The sequence below is a fragment of the Perca fluviatilis genome, chromosome 4, assembly GCF_010015445.1.
Source record: "Perca fluviatilis chromosome 4, GENO_Pfluv_1.0, whole genome shotgun sequence".
Lineage (NCBI taxonomy): Eukaryota > Metazoa > Chordata > Actinopteri > Perciformes > Percidae > Perca > Perca fluviatilis.
In genome coordinates this window covers 29,038,772-29,052,924 of record NC_053115.1, presented here as the reverse complement: position 1 = coordinate 29,052,924, position 14,153 = coordinate 29,038,772, and the positions used below count along the sequence as shown (strand labels likewise).

The following is a 14,153-nucleotide window of genomic DNA, read 5'->3' as shown; positions in this document are numbered from 1 at the left end:
ACTTCTGTTTCTACTGCTGTTACTGTACCATGTGGGTGTGGCCAAAGTGAACCCCTGTAAATGTCCCCTCCTCTCAGGTGTTCCATAGGCGGACTCTGGCCTTCCTGATGACCCACATTGGATCCTTTAAGATTGATATCGCCACCGTGTACAACCAGCCAGGTACCAGTACTTCTCACACTGCAGTACGCTGATCCAAATACAGTATAGGATTCACTGACCTCTGACCTCTCTGCGTCTCCAGACCACCGCTTCTACCAGAAGTGGGCTCCTCTCACCGACCCAGCAGACACCAGGTCAGGGGTCAAAGGTTATGTCAAGGCCAGCCTCAGTGTGCTGATGAAGGGGGACGCTCTGAGCATGGCCAGTCTGCCCCCGCCCTCCTCGTCCGGAGCCAGTGAAGACATAGAAAAGTCAGTACCAACACACTGCAATATATATATATATACTATATAACTACACTACACAGCACTTAACAAAGGACAAAAAACGATATGACGACAAAAGTCATGAATCAGCATGGCCAGATTAACATACATAAAATGAGCTGTGGGCCATTTTATGTTATGCTAAAATGTGCCCCCCCCCCCGCCATTCTGCATAATGAGTTCTTTTACTTTTCGTACTTAAAATATATGTTGATGCTAATACTTTTGTACTTTTACTATTTTGAATGCAGTACTTTTACTTCAGTAAAAGATCTGAATAAAACTGCCGCCAAGCCTTGAGCAGTTAGTTAAACGGTGCATTATATCGAGGCTGATTGAACAGCTGATGCAATCGGATCTGTGTTCTGACTGTGTTTTTCTTGCAGGAACCTGCTGCTTCCTCGTGGTATGGCTTCTGAACGTCCGTGGGCTCGGTTCCGTGTCCGGATCTACAGGGCCGAGGGTCTGCCCACCATGGATGCAGGGCTGATGGCCAAGATGTCAAAGGTCACTGACCGGACGGTCTTTATTGATCCCTACGTACAGGTGACCTTCGCTGGACAACAGGTACTCAGACGTATACACAGGTGTTGTTATATATATTCTCCTCCAGGAGGTAGCAGCCTGCACCAAGAACTTTTTGAGAAACTCGGAAACTACATTTAGTAGTAGTTCCTGTACTATATTTCCAGGTACCAAAAAGGTCTCTGGGGGGGGAACTTTCAGGGTTAGAGCTTGCAGGGCTGAATGTCACTGATTGGCAGTGGTGGAAGAAGTACTCAGATCCATCTTAAGTAAAAGTAGCCAACACCACAATGTAGAAATATAAATCCTCAGTTATAAGTAAAAGTTTTGCATCCAAAATCCTACTTTAATAAAAGTAGACCAGGATTCTTCTTCTTCTTCTTCTTCTTCTTCTTCTTCTTCTTCTTCTTCTTCTTCTTCTTCTTCTTCTTCTTCTTCTTCTTCTCTATTCTAACTATTCAGGTTCTTAAGATGCGATGGAAACACAAACAGAAATACGCAAAGGCGACTTTCTGTTGCTAGTTTAGTTCCTCTGGTTTGAAAGTTCTTGGAAATTTTTGGTTGAAAAATATATCTTTTAATAGTTAAACTAGAAGTCTGCAAATCTGAAATTTTCTAATCGTACTGTATGTTTGTGTGTCTGAAGGGGGAGACATCGGTTGCCAGTGCCACCAGCAGTCCAGTTTGGAATGAGGAAATCTCATTCATTGAGCAGTTTCCTCCTCTGGCTCAGCGAATCAGAGTCCAGGTCCTCGATGACGCCAAGATGGGAGACATCGCCCTGGCAACGCACTTCCTGGACCTGCAGCAGATTTCAGACCCCACCAGGAACGGTACAATCTGCAGAATTCTTTTGTTTTTACTTTAATGGTACTCTACTAAACATCAGAAATCACCTGCAGAGAGAACCAGGTCTTTATCTGACACAGTCTTATATCAGTAAAAGCCCTTTATTTTAAATTATTTTTTATCTTTAAAGGTCCCATGACATGAAAATTTCACTTTATGAGGTTTTTTTAACATTAATATGCAATCCCCCAGTCTGCCTATGGTCCCCCAGTGGCTAGAAATGGCGATAGGTGTAAACCGAGCCCTGGGTATCCTGCTCTGCCTTTGAGAAAATGAAAGCTCAGATTGGCCAATCTGGAATCTTGCTCCTTATGAGATCATAAGGAGCAGCCCAGAGAATTTGGCCCACCCATGAGAGAGAGACAGCATGATTTTCAAATGAACAAAGTGGCAGATTGTTAAGGCCACACCCCCACCCTCCACTTTGCCCCCCCTCTCTCCTCCTCTATAGCTACAGACACAGAAATGGCACATACTAAGGAAAGCTCATTGTGGGACTGGCTCTAGTGGCTGTAATTCTGCACCAAGGCTGAATTTCGGGAAAGAGACTTCAGATACAGTATTAGGGGACCACTAAGGTCTATATAAAAGAGACTTCAGATACAGTATTAGGGGACCACTAAGGTCTATATAAAAGCATCCAAAGAGCACCATGTCATGGGACCTTTAAAGTGTATTTCATCAAGTTTTAGTAAATCTTTTTAGATTTCTGTTGCACTACCATCATTTAACTGAACACCTCCTGCTCAGATACTTCACATTAAAAGTCTTTCATTGTTTCAACAGGCATACAATTATTACTTCCTTTCCTGGTAGGCTTTTAATGGGAAACATACAAAGGAAGTGTTGAGTTCAAAATACAAAGTGCTTTATCTGAATGGTGTAATATGGCGTGCTGTTGTTGTACTATCGGAATCAATGCTGATGATATGTTTACATTGTGTACGTTAAGAATTGAGAGTTAAATTTACATTATAAGCCTTTAATAGAGACCAGCTTTTACTTGTTTGTGCTAGACTCTGCCATTATTGGAATACCAGTTTTTCTTTGAGAATTTATGGTAACAAGGAAATATCTATCTGTCTGCAGGATTTAACCCCACCTTTGGTCCATGTTGGGTGAACCTGTATGGTTCTCCTCAGAACTCTACCCTTGGAGACATCCACCAGGTAGACCAGACTCCATCAAATGAAATCTAACATTTAAAGCAATGAATTGTATTTTTGGGAAATACACTTACCTATTTTATTTTTGAGAGTTAAATGAGAGGATTGATACCACTCTTATGTCTGTACGGTAAATATAAGGCTAGGCCCAGCAAACACTGAACATTTCTCCTTTACTGTCCAGACCTCTTAAGGCAGGGGTGTCAAACTCAACTTCACTAAGGGCCACACTGGAAAAGGAGAGTCGCATCAAGGGCCAGACATGTAGAGTTTATTTTCATGCTTTTATTTAGAAAAAGTCAAATATCTTTGACTGTATTATTCCATGTTTCATATAGTCTTCTCATTTACAGTTTGGTCCACATAAAGCCTTATAAAAGGCAGCAAATAGTTCCTTAGAAATCTTAGAATTTAGCAAATCAAGCAAAACAAAGATTGCATTTTAAAAGTCGACTCACAGCTCTCTGCTTCTGTGGGAATTTCTGGGAGTCTCAAAGTCGGCAAATCTACCAAATTCTGCTCTAAGTGTCATGTAGTTGCCATTTCAAAAACAGTTTCCTGTCTTTTTGTGTTGATGCACAACTAGGCGGGCCAACATTTATTGTGAACCTAAATTGATATGCAGGCCGGATGAAAACCTGCCAGGGGCCGGGTTCGGCCCACGGGGTCTTAAGGGGTCCAGTAGATAGTCCGGCAGGTATTGTCTGAGCCATAGGCCAAATCTAAAGTTTGTACTTTGGCAGGTTACACCCATACCATTGGTTCTAACCCTGCCCTTTTCAATCCAACTCAATGTCTGCAGGGTTAAGTTGGTAACACACCAGGGAGATGGTAGGCCGTTGGTCCAAGTTGGGCCAACCGAGTGTCTCAGTAGCTATATTTTATGTGGTGTTTCCCGCACAATAGCCCCCTAGCAAGCCAGATAGCTGTGCTAGCTGGCTTGCTATATAGCAAGCATAGTCGAACAAACTAAGGGACTGATCGTTATTTATAAGGGGCCACCGGAGGAGTTTTGGGACCTTTAATCAAAATAGACCTGACCCTCCCTTCTTCAGCAACAAATTTTGGAAAAAAAAATATGACCCTCCCCAACAATTTATTGTACTGAAACTGTATAGATTTCCATTTTTTTTACAGCCCTGACATTCTCATCTGACACATCACACTCCTCTGTTATGGTGTGGTGGCCATTTCAGTAGATTTACTCACTAACATTGTTGTGGAAACACAATAAGCATGGAAACTAAATGCACACTTCCTGCATTACTGTATTACTTCAAATAATAAGTTACTCCTCTAGTAAACTAGTATTCACATGAAATAAAACATTGAGACCATTAAGCAAAGCACACTGGGTAATTCAACACTGTTTGCTATGGACTCGTCACTAGGCTTCCTCAGTCATTGTATATTTTAGCATAGGTAAAGCTGCCAAAGCTGAACATTATCCAAAACACGAACGTCAATTTGGGAGCTTCTCAAATCTCTTGAAAAGGCTGTCGTTTGCACAATTTCACAAATAATCACAGGGACCGAAAGGATATACCTCCCGTCTCATGCCTTCCCGGCTGCCGGCTGGCACAATTGCACCTGGTGCTATCCAGTGTTGCCACAGTTACTTTGAAAAACTAACTTAGTTACTTTACAGATTACTTGATTTTAAAAGTAATTTAGTTACTTTACAGATTACTTGATTTTAAAAGTAACGAATTTAGATTACAAGTTACTTTATTAGTTACATTCAGCAACTGCCGACAACACCCCCACAGCCTCAACATAAAAATGACAACCGGTTTACTGTGAGGCAGCTCGGCATTGCTCGGGATCTGGTTTATTATGTCACAAAAGAGAACAAGTCAACGGTGTTTAAGGGCAGCATTTCCTCTACAACATACTGCCAGACCGAATTCTTCAACTCTCCCCCACTTACTGGTTTTGCACCGAAGTCCAGCTTTTGTTGTTTGGGTGGTGGGGGACCTCCTCTCTGCTTCGCACCACCTGCTGGGACTTGCTCTGTAAGTTTGACTGCAGTGCTGCGACTCCAAATGTTTCTTCAAATTTGACGTAGTGTTTTTGTAGCTAGATAGCACTTTGTCGCCACCAGCACAGAGTGTACAACGGACCTTAATATTACCGTCTTTAGCTGACACAAACTCAAAATAGTGACTGTATTTCCATCTCTCTCGTCCCTCCATTGTTGTGTCGCTGCGTGGTACACGTGAACTGTCCACATGCTGAAAACGTGACTTGTCGCATACGTGACTTCACTCCCCGAGACGCAAGAAGAAAGCAAAAATATATATTTTTACTAAGGAAAATGACAAAAATAGTAGCACAGTGACTTGGATAAGTAACTTTAATCTGATTACTGGTTTGGAAATAGTAATGCATTAGATTACTCGTTACTGAAAAAAGTGGTCAGATTAGAGTATCAGCATCACTGGTGCTATCCGCGGCACAAGTTTCGACTTTTCAAAATAAAAGCTTGCGTCTGGTCAGCTTTTTCGTAAGGTGTTTTGGATGTTTTTGAACTAAACAGTATGGCAATCATGCGAATGAATAAAATAATTTTTTCAGCATACAACAGTTACAACACGATTGAGCTAGCAAAGCAGTTTTGTGTTTATATGTGCGAACGGGATTTATTCAGTTTGGGAAATCCCACGGTCTCTAAGCTACAGGTCTGGCTGACTAAATAGGGAGGGACCCATCTGCTAGCAATAGGGGCCGAGACTGAGAGAGCTACATGGTGCTACATGCATAAATATGCACCAAACAAGCCACTTTGAAATCTGCTCTTCTCATGAATACAAAAGTTGGGAGACCCTCCCCCGTAGACTAAAACAAATTGGATGACCCTCCCATTAACAAAGAATAAAAACACATGACCCTCCCCTATTTTCCTCCGGTGGTCCATTCCATAAATACCGAACGGTCCCTAAACAAAACTTATCCAGACTGAACTGGACTAACCCTCTCTCTCCTACAGGCTTTGAACCAGGGTCTGGGTGAAGGAATCTTCTACCGTGGTCGAATCCTCCTCGCTCTCTACGTGGAGGTATACTCCTCCCCTGCTGCCGTTGTCCCGGATACAGGCTCTGCCCCCTTGGGAAAGGTACCTCCTACTTCCCGTTTTTCATAAAAGTTACTTCAGTGTATTTAACCACAGACCTTCAAACAGATTAACAAGCCAAGCTATTTTCTCTTGCATTTTTCATCTGAGTCAGGATGTTGTTACCTTGGCAACCACAATATCTAATAAAATCTTATGTGACCTAAATGATACTCAGCTGATCTCAGCAACTCTCTTACATCACCTCACTAGCCGTTTTCTGAAGACCTGCCTCCATTATTGTTTGTAGATGTGTTAAATGGCCAAGGCAACTTGTTTTGTTTCTGATTCGCAACCTCTACTTCTTCTATTCTGTATACTGTCCGATCATAGCCATATGTATAGCGCAGCCTACCCCGCCAACTTTGGATGAAACTATGCTTTGCTTAGCTTAGTTTATTCGTTCCAAACCAGTTGATGAATATGCACCGATTTTGCATTTCTTTTTTGCAACATTTCAAAAGTTTGCTTTACATTTTCTTGACAATTGAATAGAAATACAATTACTAACTCTTGCGTAACTCCTTCTTGTGTGTCCTTAAAGGTGAAGGGAGCTCTGGGGAAGCTGGGACTGAGGAAGAAGAGGAGCAGCAAAAAGGACAAGAAGAAGGAAGGTTCGTCTATCTACTGAGGACAAGCAGGAGAAACTAGAAACTAAATTTTAAAGGGGAGGGTGTAGTTTCCTATCGTAATTCAAGAATATTGGAATATTGGAACAGATGTTTAGCCTAGCTTAGCACACAGACTGGAAGCTGCAGAGGGAATCTGGTAGCTCCTTTATTGACTCAGGGTAAGACAGCAAAACAGGGGATTCACAAAATTTGAATTGAACTAAATTGAATTATTCAAAGTGTAATTTAAAGAGACTTTACTGTTTATTTTTTATCATTATTATTTTTATTTGTTTCACAGCTAGGATGTTGAAATAATGAAAGTATGCTCTGGACCTCCTTTATTTGTAGTTTAATCATTGATTTGTTTACTTATTGTCATAGTGTCTGTGGCTACCAGTGGATTGGTCGACGAGTCAGGGGAGGCGGGAGTTGAGGTACCAGAGGCTGTTACTGTAGAGATTGAGGAGATCCACCCACTCCCTGAGGTCAGTGCTGCCACCACCAACACCATCATCATTAACGAGCCATTTTAAACACACTGTGTCATATACTTGTATGTCATCTGCATATGCATAAAAAACGGAGAGAGTGATGTCCTGTTAGCTCTCACGGTTTTCCTCTTTTTTTTGGTCCTCAGGGTTTCCAGGGACAACGGGAGGACTTTCTGTTGTTCGCATCTCTGTTTGAAGTCACTATGATGGACCCATCTGTAGGTACCAGACCGGTGACCTTCGAACTCTCCATAGGTAAAAAGTGTATTTTATGTCCTAGATATGACAATTGTTTGCTTACTTACACATCTCTACTAAGTCTGCAACAATTGTTTTCATTGTCTATTAATCTGCTGATTCTTTTTTCAATTTTTGAATTAATCAGGTCAGAAAACACTGATCCATCACAATTATAGCCAAAAGTAATATCTTTAAATGTCCATCAAACAGTGCAAAACCTAAAGATATTCAACTTACTTTTATTTAAGACAACAGAAAGCAGCAAACTCTCACAATTCAGAAGCTGGAACTGAAGAATGTTTGACAATTTTTCTTTGAAAATTACAGAAACGATTTATCAATTATCAAAATAGTTGTTGATTCATTTTCTGTAGATTAATTTCAGCTCCAATCTGTACAGTTTAAAGAGTTTTTCACTGTTTTTAAATACTGGACATTATTTAAATGCTGTTTCACATCATTTATAATCATGCAGAGCACAATCTAGTGTGTCATGTGGACTAGGGATAATTTTGATTAACAATCAGTTCTAGTCAGTATATTGGGGTCTGCTTTGGGTCAGAGTTGGCTACTGATGGCAAATTTAGGCCACTGCTGAGCCAGACCCCTTTGGCTACCTGGTTCATACTGTATATGCAATTTTATTTCCAACCTCAATCCCCTGAGCTTCACAAGCTGTTCTGTTTCTGTCAGGAAATTATGGGAAGGCAGTGGGGGTTAGGAGATCCAAGAAGAGCCAGAGCAGGGAGGAGCTAAGGAGGAGCAGGGAGGAGCTGAGGAGCAGCAGGGAAGATCTAAATGAAGAGGTGCAGGGTCTGCTGGAGTCAGAGGAGGAGCTGGACAGAGAGGAGGTGCTAAGTCCCGAACCTGAGATCAGATCTGTGTCTGCTGCCATGAGACCCCAGTCCACCGAGTATGACAGGTAAGTAACCTCTGCACCCACACAGGTAACTACTGCACCTAAAAATACTACACAATCCATCTATTTTCCACCACTTCTCTGGCTGCAAGATGGTGGAAGATGGCCAAATAGGAGACATCCTTCTCCCCAGCTCCATCATTCATTTACCTCTGGGTGATCCCAAAACTTTGCCACGTTAGATGGGATGGTTAATCTCTCCACTGTGTTCTGGAACTGCCCTGGAACTACCTTGCCATGTTATGACTTTCTCTAGGTCTTCCAATCCTGCCTCCTCCACAGAAGGCAGGCCAATTAGGTTTAGGAGCTCTTCAAACTGTTCCTTCCCCTGCCCAACAATATCCCCATTAGGATCCTTCCCCCAAAAAATTAAGCTTCCCCTTTCTGAGTTGAGTTGCAGCTTGGCGTCTGGCCTCCTGACACCAGTCTGCCCTTCTTCATCTTGGCAGCTTTCTTCACTTTTAAGTAGATGCCTCTAAAATGGAAGCCTTGAACATGACCCACCCCGTTTTCATGCCTCCAACGTCTGACGGGATCCTATTTCACCTTCCAGGAGAGGGTAGAGAAGTTCCTAGGACAGGATCCAGTAGGGGGCTCGAGAATGCCGAATCCAGTCACTTTATACTGAAGATCCTAATTTGTAGCTGTTCTTGAATGGCTCTTAGTCCAGCCACTCACCTGGCACCAATTTGCCTTTAAAGACTCTACCAGGAGGTATTGCTCCCATGGACACGGCTCCCACGGTCACAGGGACACACAAACCCCTTCTTAGCTGTTGCTTAGCAGGTAGAGTGGTTTGTTCACTAATCACAGTTTTGGTGGTTTAATCTGTTGCTGAAGTGCCCTTGAGCAATAACACTATAGTCCATTTCCCATTTATCATGACAAGGTGGCAATTTTTGAAAGAGTAACGTCTATAGTAACTACTCCACAAACACTATCCACTTGCTGTCGGTCTGCATGACTGTCTAGTTCTCTCTAACTGTCTGTCTCTCAGGTCTTTCCAGTGTCTTCCTCTCCAGCCTCCCTCCGAGAAACAGAAGCCATGTCTATTTGTCTGGAGTCAGTTTGAAGATCACAACTTTCGTCTCTATCAGGCAAACTGGCTCAGCAAAACGGCCGATAGGCTGGTGAGAGACAAGTGATCTTTAATTTTTATTAACACATGGAGTGTATCACAAACTGTGGTCACATGTTGTCCACTCTGCTCCCCACTCCTCTTTTAGGAGATTGGTCTTGATGAGGTGGAACGTCTCTTGAGGAGGCCGAGGAGTAACGCAAAGGAACGTTTGGAGGAGGTGCTGCTAGAGCTGGTGGCCTCCTGCAAGTCAGTCTCCTCCTTATGAAAATTTGATTAGAATAGATTTAGTTTGATTTGGTTTGATTTGATTTTCCTGTCTCTCTTTCTGTCCTCTTGTCTTTCTCTTTCTCTGGTCTCCTGTCTGTCATTTTGTCTGTCTCTTCAGACAGTTTAGTGGTTTTGCAGACAGGAGGTCTCAGTTTCGCCCCAATAACCTTGACAGATACAGGAAGGAGTTTATCAAGAAGAATTTGGTGAGTCTGTCCTCACCTGTCTCTCTTTCTACATGCCTATTCATTACCTGTCTTTCTGTCTGACTGTCTTCCTGTCTGTCCTAATGTCTGCCTGTCTCCAGGTCTTACTGGCCAGACAGGCAGTGAGGGCCAGGCGGAGGATCACCAGGCGGACGGCCAAACAGAAATTGATGGATACCAGGAAACTCCTGCGGAAACTCCGCCTGCTAGCTAAGGAGGTCAGCGGTCATGATAGGCAGTGTTGGGGAGTAACCAGTTACATGTAATGGCATTATGGAATTTAATGTCTACCGGTCTCTAAAACTCCATCCCAACGAGGCTACTTAAAAAAGCGTTACCCATGGTTAACACTTCATTACTAGATATGATCAATGTGTCTTTATTAACAGGTTATGTATGGCAGTCATTTAAAGTAGCTGTGATAAAACCTCTTCTGAAAAAACCCACCCTCGATCCTGAGGTCTTAGCCAACAATAGACCTATATCTAATCTCCCCTTTCTCTCCAAGATCCTTGAGAAGGTAGTCGCTAATCAGTTATGTGATTTTTGACATAGCAATAGTTTATTTGAGGACTTACAGTCAGGATTTAGAATTTACTGTATCATAGCATAGAGACGGCATTGGTGAAAATTACTAACGACCTTCTAACTGCTTCAGACAAAGGACTTGTCTCCGTACTTGTCTTACTAGATTTTAGTGCTGAATTCGACGCTATTGACCATACCATCCTGTTACAGAGACTGGAACATTTAGTTGGCATTAGGAATCACACTAAGGTGGTTTAAGTCCTATTTATCTGATCAATCTCAATTTACTAAAGTTAGCCATGGCATTCCACAAGGCTCAGTGCTTGGACCAATTCTATTCACCTTATATATGCTTCCTCTAGGCAATATTATTAGGAAACACTCAATTAACTTTCACTATTATGGGGATGACACCCAATTTTACCTATCAATCAAACCAGACGAAAACAGTCAGTTAGCTAAATTTCAAGCATGCATTAAAGATATAAAATCATGGATGGCCTACAATTTTCTGATGTTAAACTCAGACAAAACTGAAGTTATTGTGCTGGACCTTAAGAACCTCATTATCTAAAGATATAGCTACTCTGGATGGCATTGCCCTGGCCTCCAGCACTACTGTTAGAAATCTAGGAGTTACTTCAGGATATGATCAGGATATATCCTTTAAGGCCGGCTACACACTGCCTGCGTGGTGTGAGCGCGGCATTTCTGTTGCGTGTCAGCTGCGTGGCAGCTGCGTGGATTTTTCAATGTCTTTACACACCAGAAACGTGTCTGACGCAGCGCTGCTGCTGCTAGCCTTGTCTGTACACATGTATGTTTCCCATTGATAAAATTAAATTCCATGTTAAACATAAATATATACTGATTTGATTACAGCAAAGATGTCGTCGGTATTGATGGCAAAATAGGCTATAGAATATTTTGTTCTGTATTGACAGGTGCAATATTAGAAAATCTATTTTTTTTATTACATTTATATCTGCATTTATATCAAAACCTAGAGACTTTCAAAACATCAACATGTCATTTATTAATATGTATTTGTGTCAAAATGACATATAAATACCGTTTCCTATTCTATTTTGCCTGGAAACGCTTCCAACACGCTTGCGTGTCGTGTGAAAAATAGGCGTCGGTTCTATTTCTAGTATGCATGCGTTTTCGGTGCCTGATACGTGCGTGTCACGCAGGCAGTGTGTAAGCTCTAACCTGTTAACGTGGGAGCCGAAATATGAACGGACACGTTGCGCAGCTGACACGCTCACGTGACGCAGCCAGTGTATACATACTGTCTCAAAACGATGCTGAAAAACTAGTCCATGCATTTGTTACTTCCAGGCTGGACTATTGTAATTCTTTACTATCAGGTTGCTCAAATAAGACTCTCCAGCTAATCCAGAATGCTGCAGTGCGTGTTCTGACAACAACTAAGAAAAGAGATCATATTTCTCCCGTATTAGCTTCTCTGCATTGGGTTCCTGTAAAATCCAGGATTGAATTTATAATCCTTCTCCTGACCTACAAAGCTCTAAATGGTCAAGCACCATCATATTTTGAAGAGCTCCTAGTACCTTTTTGTCCCACTAGAGCACTGGCTCCCAGAATGCAGTTACTTGTGGTTCCTAGAGTCTCTAAAAGTAGAATGGGAGCCAGAGCCTTTAGCTATCAGGCTCTAGTGATGGTCAAATGAAGCTTCGTGAACCATTGTCTTTATTTTCTGAGCTCACTAGATGGCGCTCTCTATTCAAAGATAAAAGGTTAAAGGAATGGCAATTCAGTGTGTTTTCAACCCTTTGTTGAAGAGAGAGCCCCATCTAGTGGGCTCAGAAAAAAGAGAAAATGGTTCACAAAGCTTCATTTGGCCATCACTATCAGGCTACTCTCCTGTGGAACCAGCTCCCAGTCTGGGTTCGGGAGGCAGACACCGTCACCACATTTAAGAGTAAGCTTAAAACTCTCCTCTTTGATAAAGCTTATAGTTAGGGAGTGAGGAGTTGCAGCGTTGACCGGTGGGGGAGGGTGTATAGCTAAAGACACGGCACCCCTTCTCTTCTCTGCTTCTCTTCATAGTTGTCGGATTCATCTACCAACCCTTATAGAACTGGCTCAGGTTTGCCTTGCACCAGCTCTTAATGATGAGGTTATAGTTTTAGACTGCCGGGGGACTTCCTTTGACACACTGAGCTCCTCTCTCTTTCCATCTCTGTGCATCCATGTCCCAGAAATGCTTGTTACTAACTTAGCTCTGGGGAGCAAAAAAACTAAATCGAAATCCAACGATTATAGAAGTTATCTCACGTTAATATTTTCTTCATCAGTGGCCGTATTAATATTATTAATATGGCGAGGAAAAAGCTTAACGTGGTTTAATGTATCTAAACAATGATCAATCATCACCAAATTTCTCTCATATTACCCATCATGACCACGGAAAACTGTCAAATAATCTAACCCAAAGTCCAATTATTATGGACGTTATCTGACATAAAGTGTTTCTGCTTCAGGGCAGCGGAGCGGCTGGGGGTTGACTCTCCACGGTTCTCATTGGCTTTATAAGTCCTAATGTGAAAAAGCTTAACATGGTTTAATGTATCTAAACAACGATCAATCATCACCAAAACATCCTCTTCTATATTGCTCATCATAACCACTTAAAACGGTCAAATCTAACCCAATGTCCAAATATTATGGACGTTATTTGACACATTAACGTGAGATAACTTCTATAATCGTTGGATTTCGATTTAGTTTTTTTGACAGGCTTAAGTGTTCATGACAAGATATGACCATGATACATCTGGTGATGATTGATCGTTGTTTAGATATTAAACCATGTTAAGCTTTTTCACGTTAAGCGTTTTAGAATGTCCCCTTACGACAAGCCGTGGGACGTCCTGCGGAGTAAATGGAAGGCGCTCAAACAGCGATACAAGGCTCAAAAAAGAGAGTTGTCTCGCAGCGGTGCTGGACGGAAAATATAAGGCAAGTTCCACCTTTTTGATGAGCTGGATCATATCCTCAGCCAAAGGTCCATCGGAGCTTAGGCTATAGCTTGGCTTCTAATATTAACAACTACTTTTGTCTAGCAAAACTTTGTTCGCAAAAGTTTGCTTGAATCTTGTGCGATTCAGTTAAAAAATGAATGGAAACACCATAAAATGTCTCAAATCAATTCGATATACCAATTTAATCGCAAAACAGCATGTGACGTCATTACGCACAGGTTTTTATTCTCTTTAAAGCTGTTGGATGGAAACACATTTTCACCAGCTTTATTCGCATGAGTTTTTTTACCGAACTTCAGATAATTCGATTGACAAGTGGATGGAAACTTAACTAATGTCTTCCTTTGCAATTTCCAGCCATAACCGTTGAGTAACGTTTGGTGCTATTCTGATGCTTTCGATTGGTTCTCTTACTTGAATTTACAGTGCCACCCATCTGCCAGGTTTAAACATTTGAAAATGGTTAACAGTTGAAAACATAAATTAAAAATTTAGAAGAGTAATCAAAAAGTAATTAAAGGTTAAGTAAGATAACTTTGATAAAGTAATTGAAATATTTACACTATTACATTTTAAATAGGGTAACTTGTTAAAGGTAACCTATTACATTTCCAAAGTAACCTTCCAAACACTGACCATAGATCACCATAAGTGACAACAAAGACATCCAAGGTTGCAGTATGTTCAATATGTTGAGGTCTGACACACCTCTCCCC

At 41.7% G+C, this 14,153-nt stretch overlaps 1 protein-coding gene across 1 annotated transcript in view; it reads left to right on the top strand.

Annotated features, from left to right (window-relative positions):
• LOC120557468 (fer-1-like protein 4) overlaps window positions 1-14,153 on the top strand; it is a 43,422-nt gene that overhangs the window by 9,802 nt on the left and 19,467 nt on the right. The window contains exons 11-24 of the mRNA XM_039797822.1: window positions 78-162; window positions 245-413; window positions 815-995; window positions 1,600-1,786; window positions 2,892-2,971; window positions 5,958-6,083; window positions 6,625-6,694; window positions 7,076-7,179; window positions 7,332-7,440; window positions 8,119-8,347; window positions 9,342-9,474; window positions 9,571-9,671; window positions 9,811-9,898; window positions 10,000-10,116. Of these exons, the coding sequence (XP_039653756.1) occupies window positions 78-162; window positions 245-413; window positions 815-995; window positions 1,600-1,786; window positions 2,892-2,971; window positions 5,958-6,083; window positions 6,625-6,694; window positions 7,076-7,179; window positions 7,332-7,440; window positions 8,119-8,347; window positions 9,342-9,474; window positions 9,571-9,671; window positions 9,811-9,898; window positions 10,000-10,116 (1,779 nt within the window). The remainder of the gene's footprint in view (window positions 1-77; window positions 163-244; window positions 414-814; window positions 996-1,599; window positions 1,787-2,891; window positions 2,972-5,957; window positions 6,084-6,624; window positions 6,695-7,075; window positions 7,180-7,331; window positions 7,441-8,118; window positions 8,348-9,341; window positions 9,475-9,570; window positions 9,672-9,810; window positions 9,899-9,999; window positions 10,117-14,153) is intronic.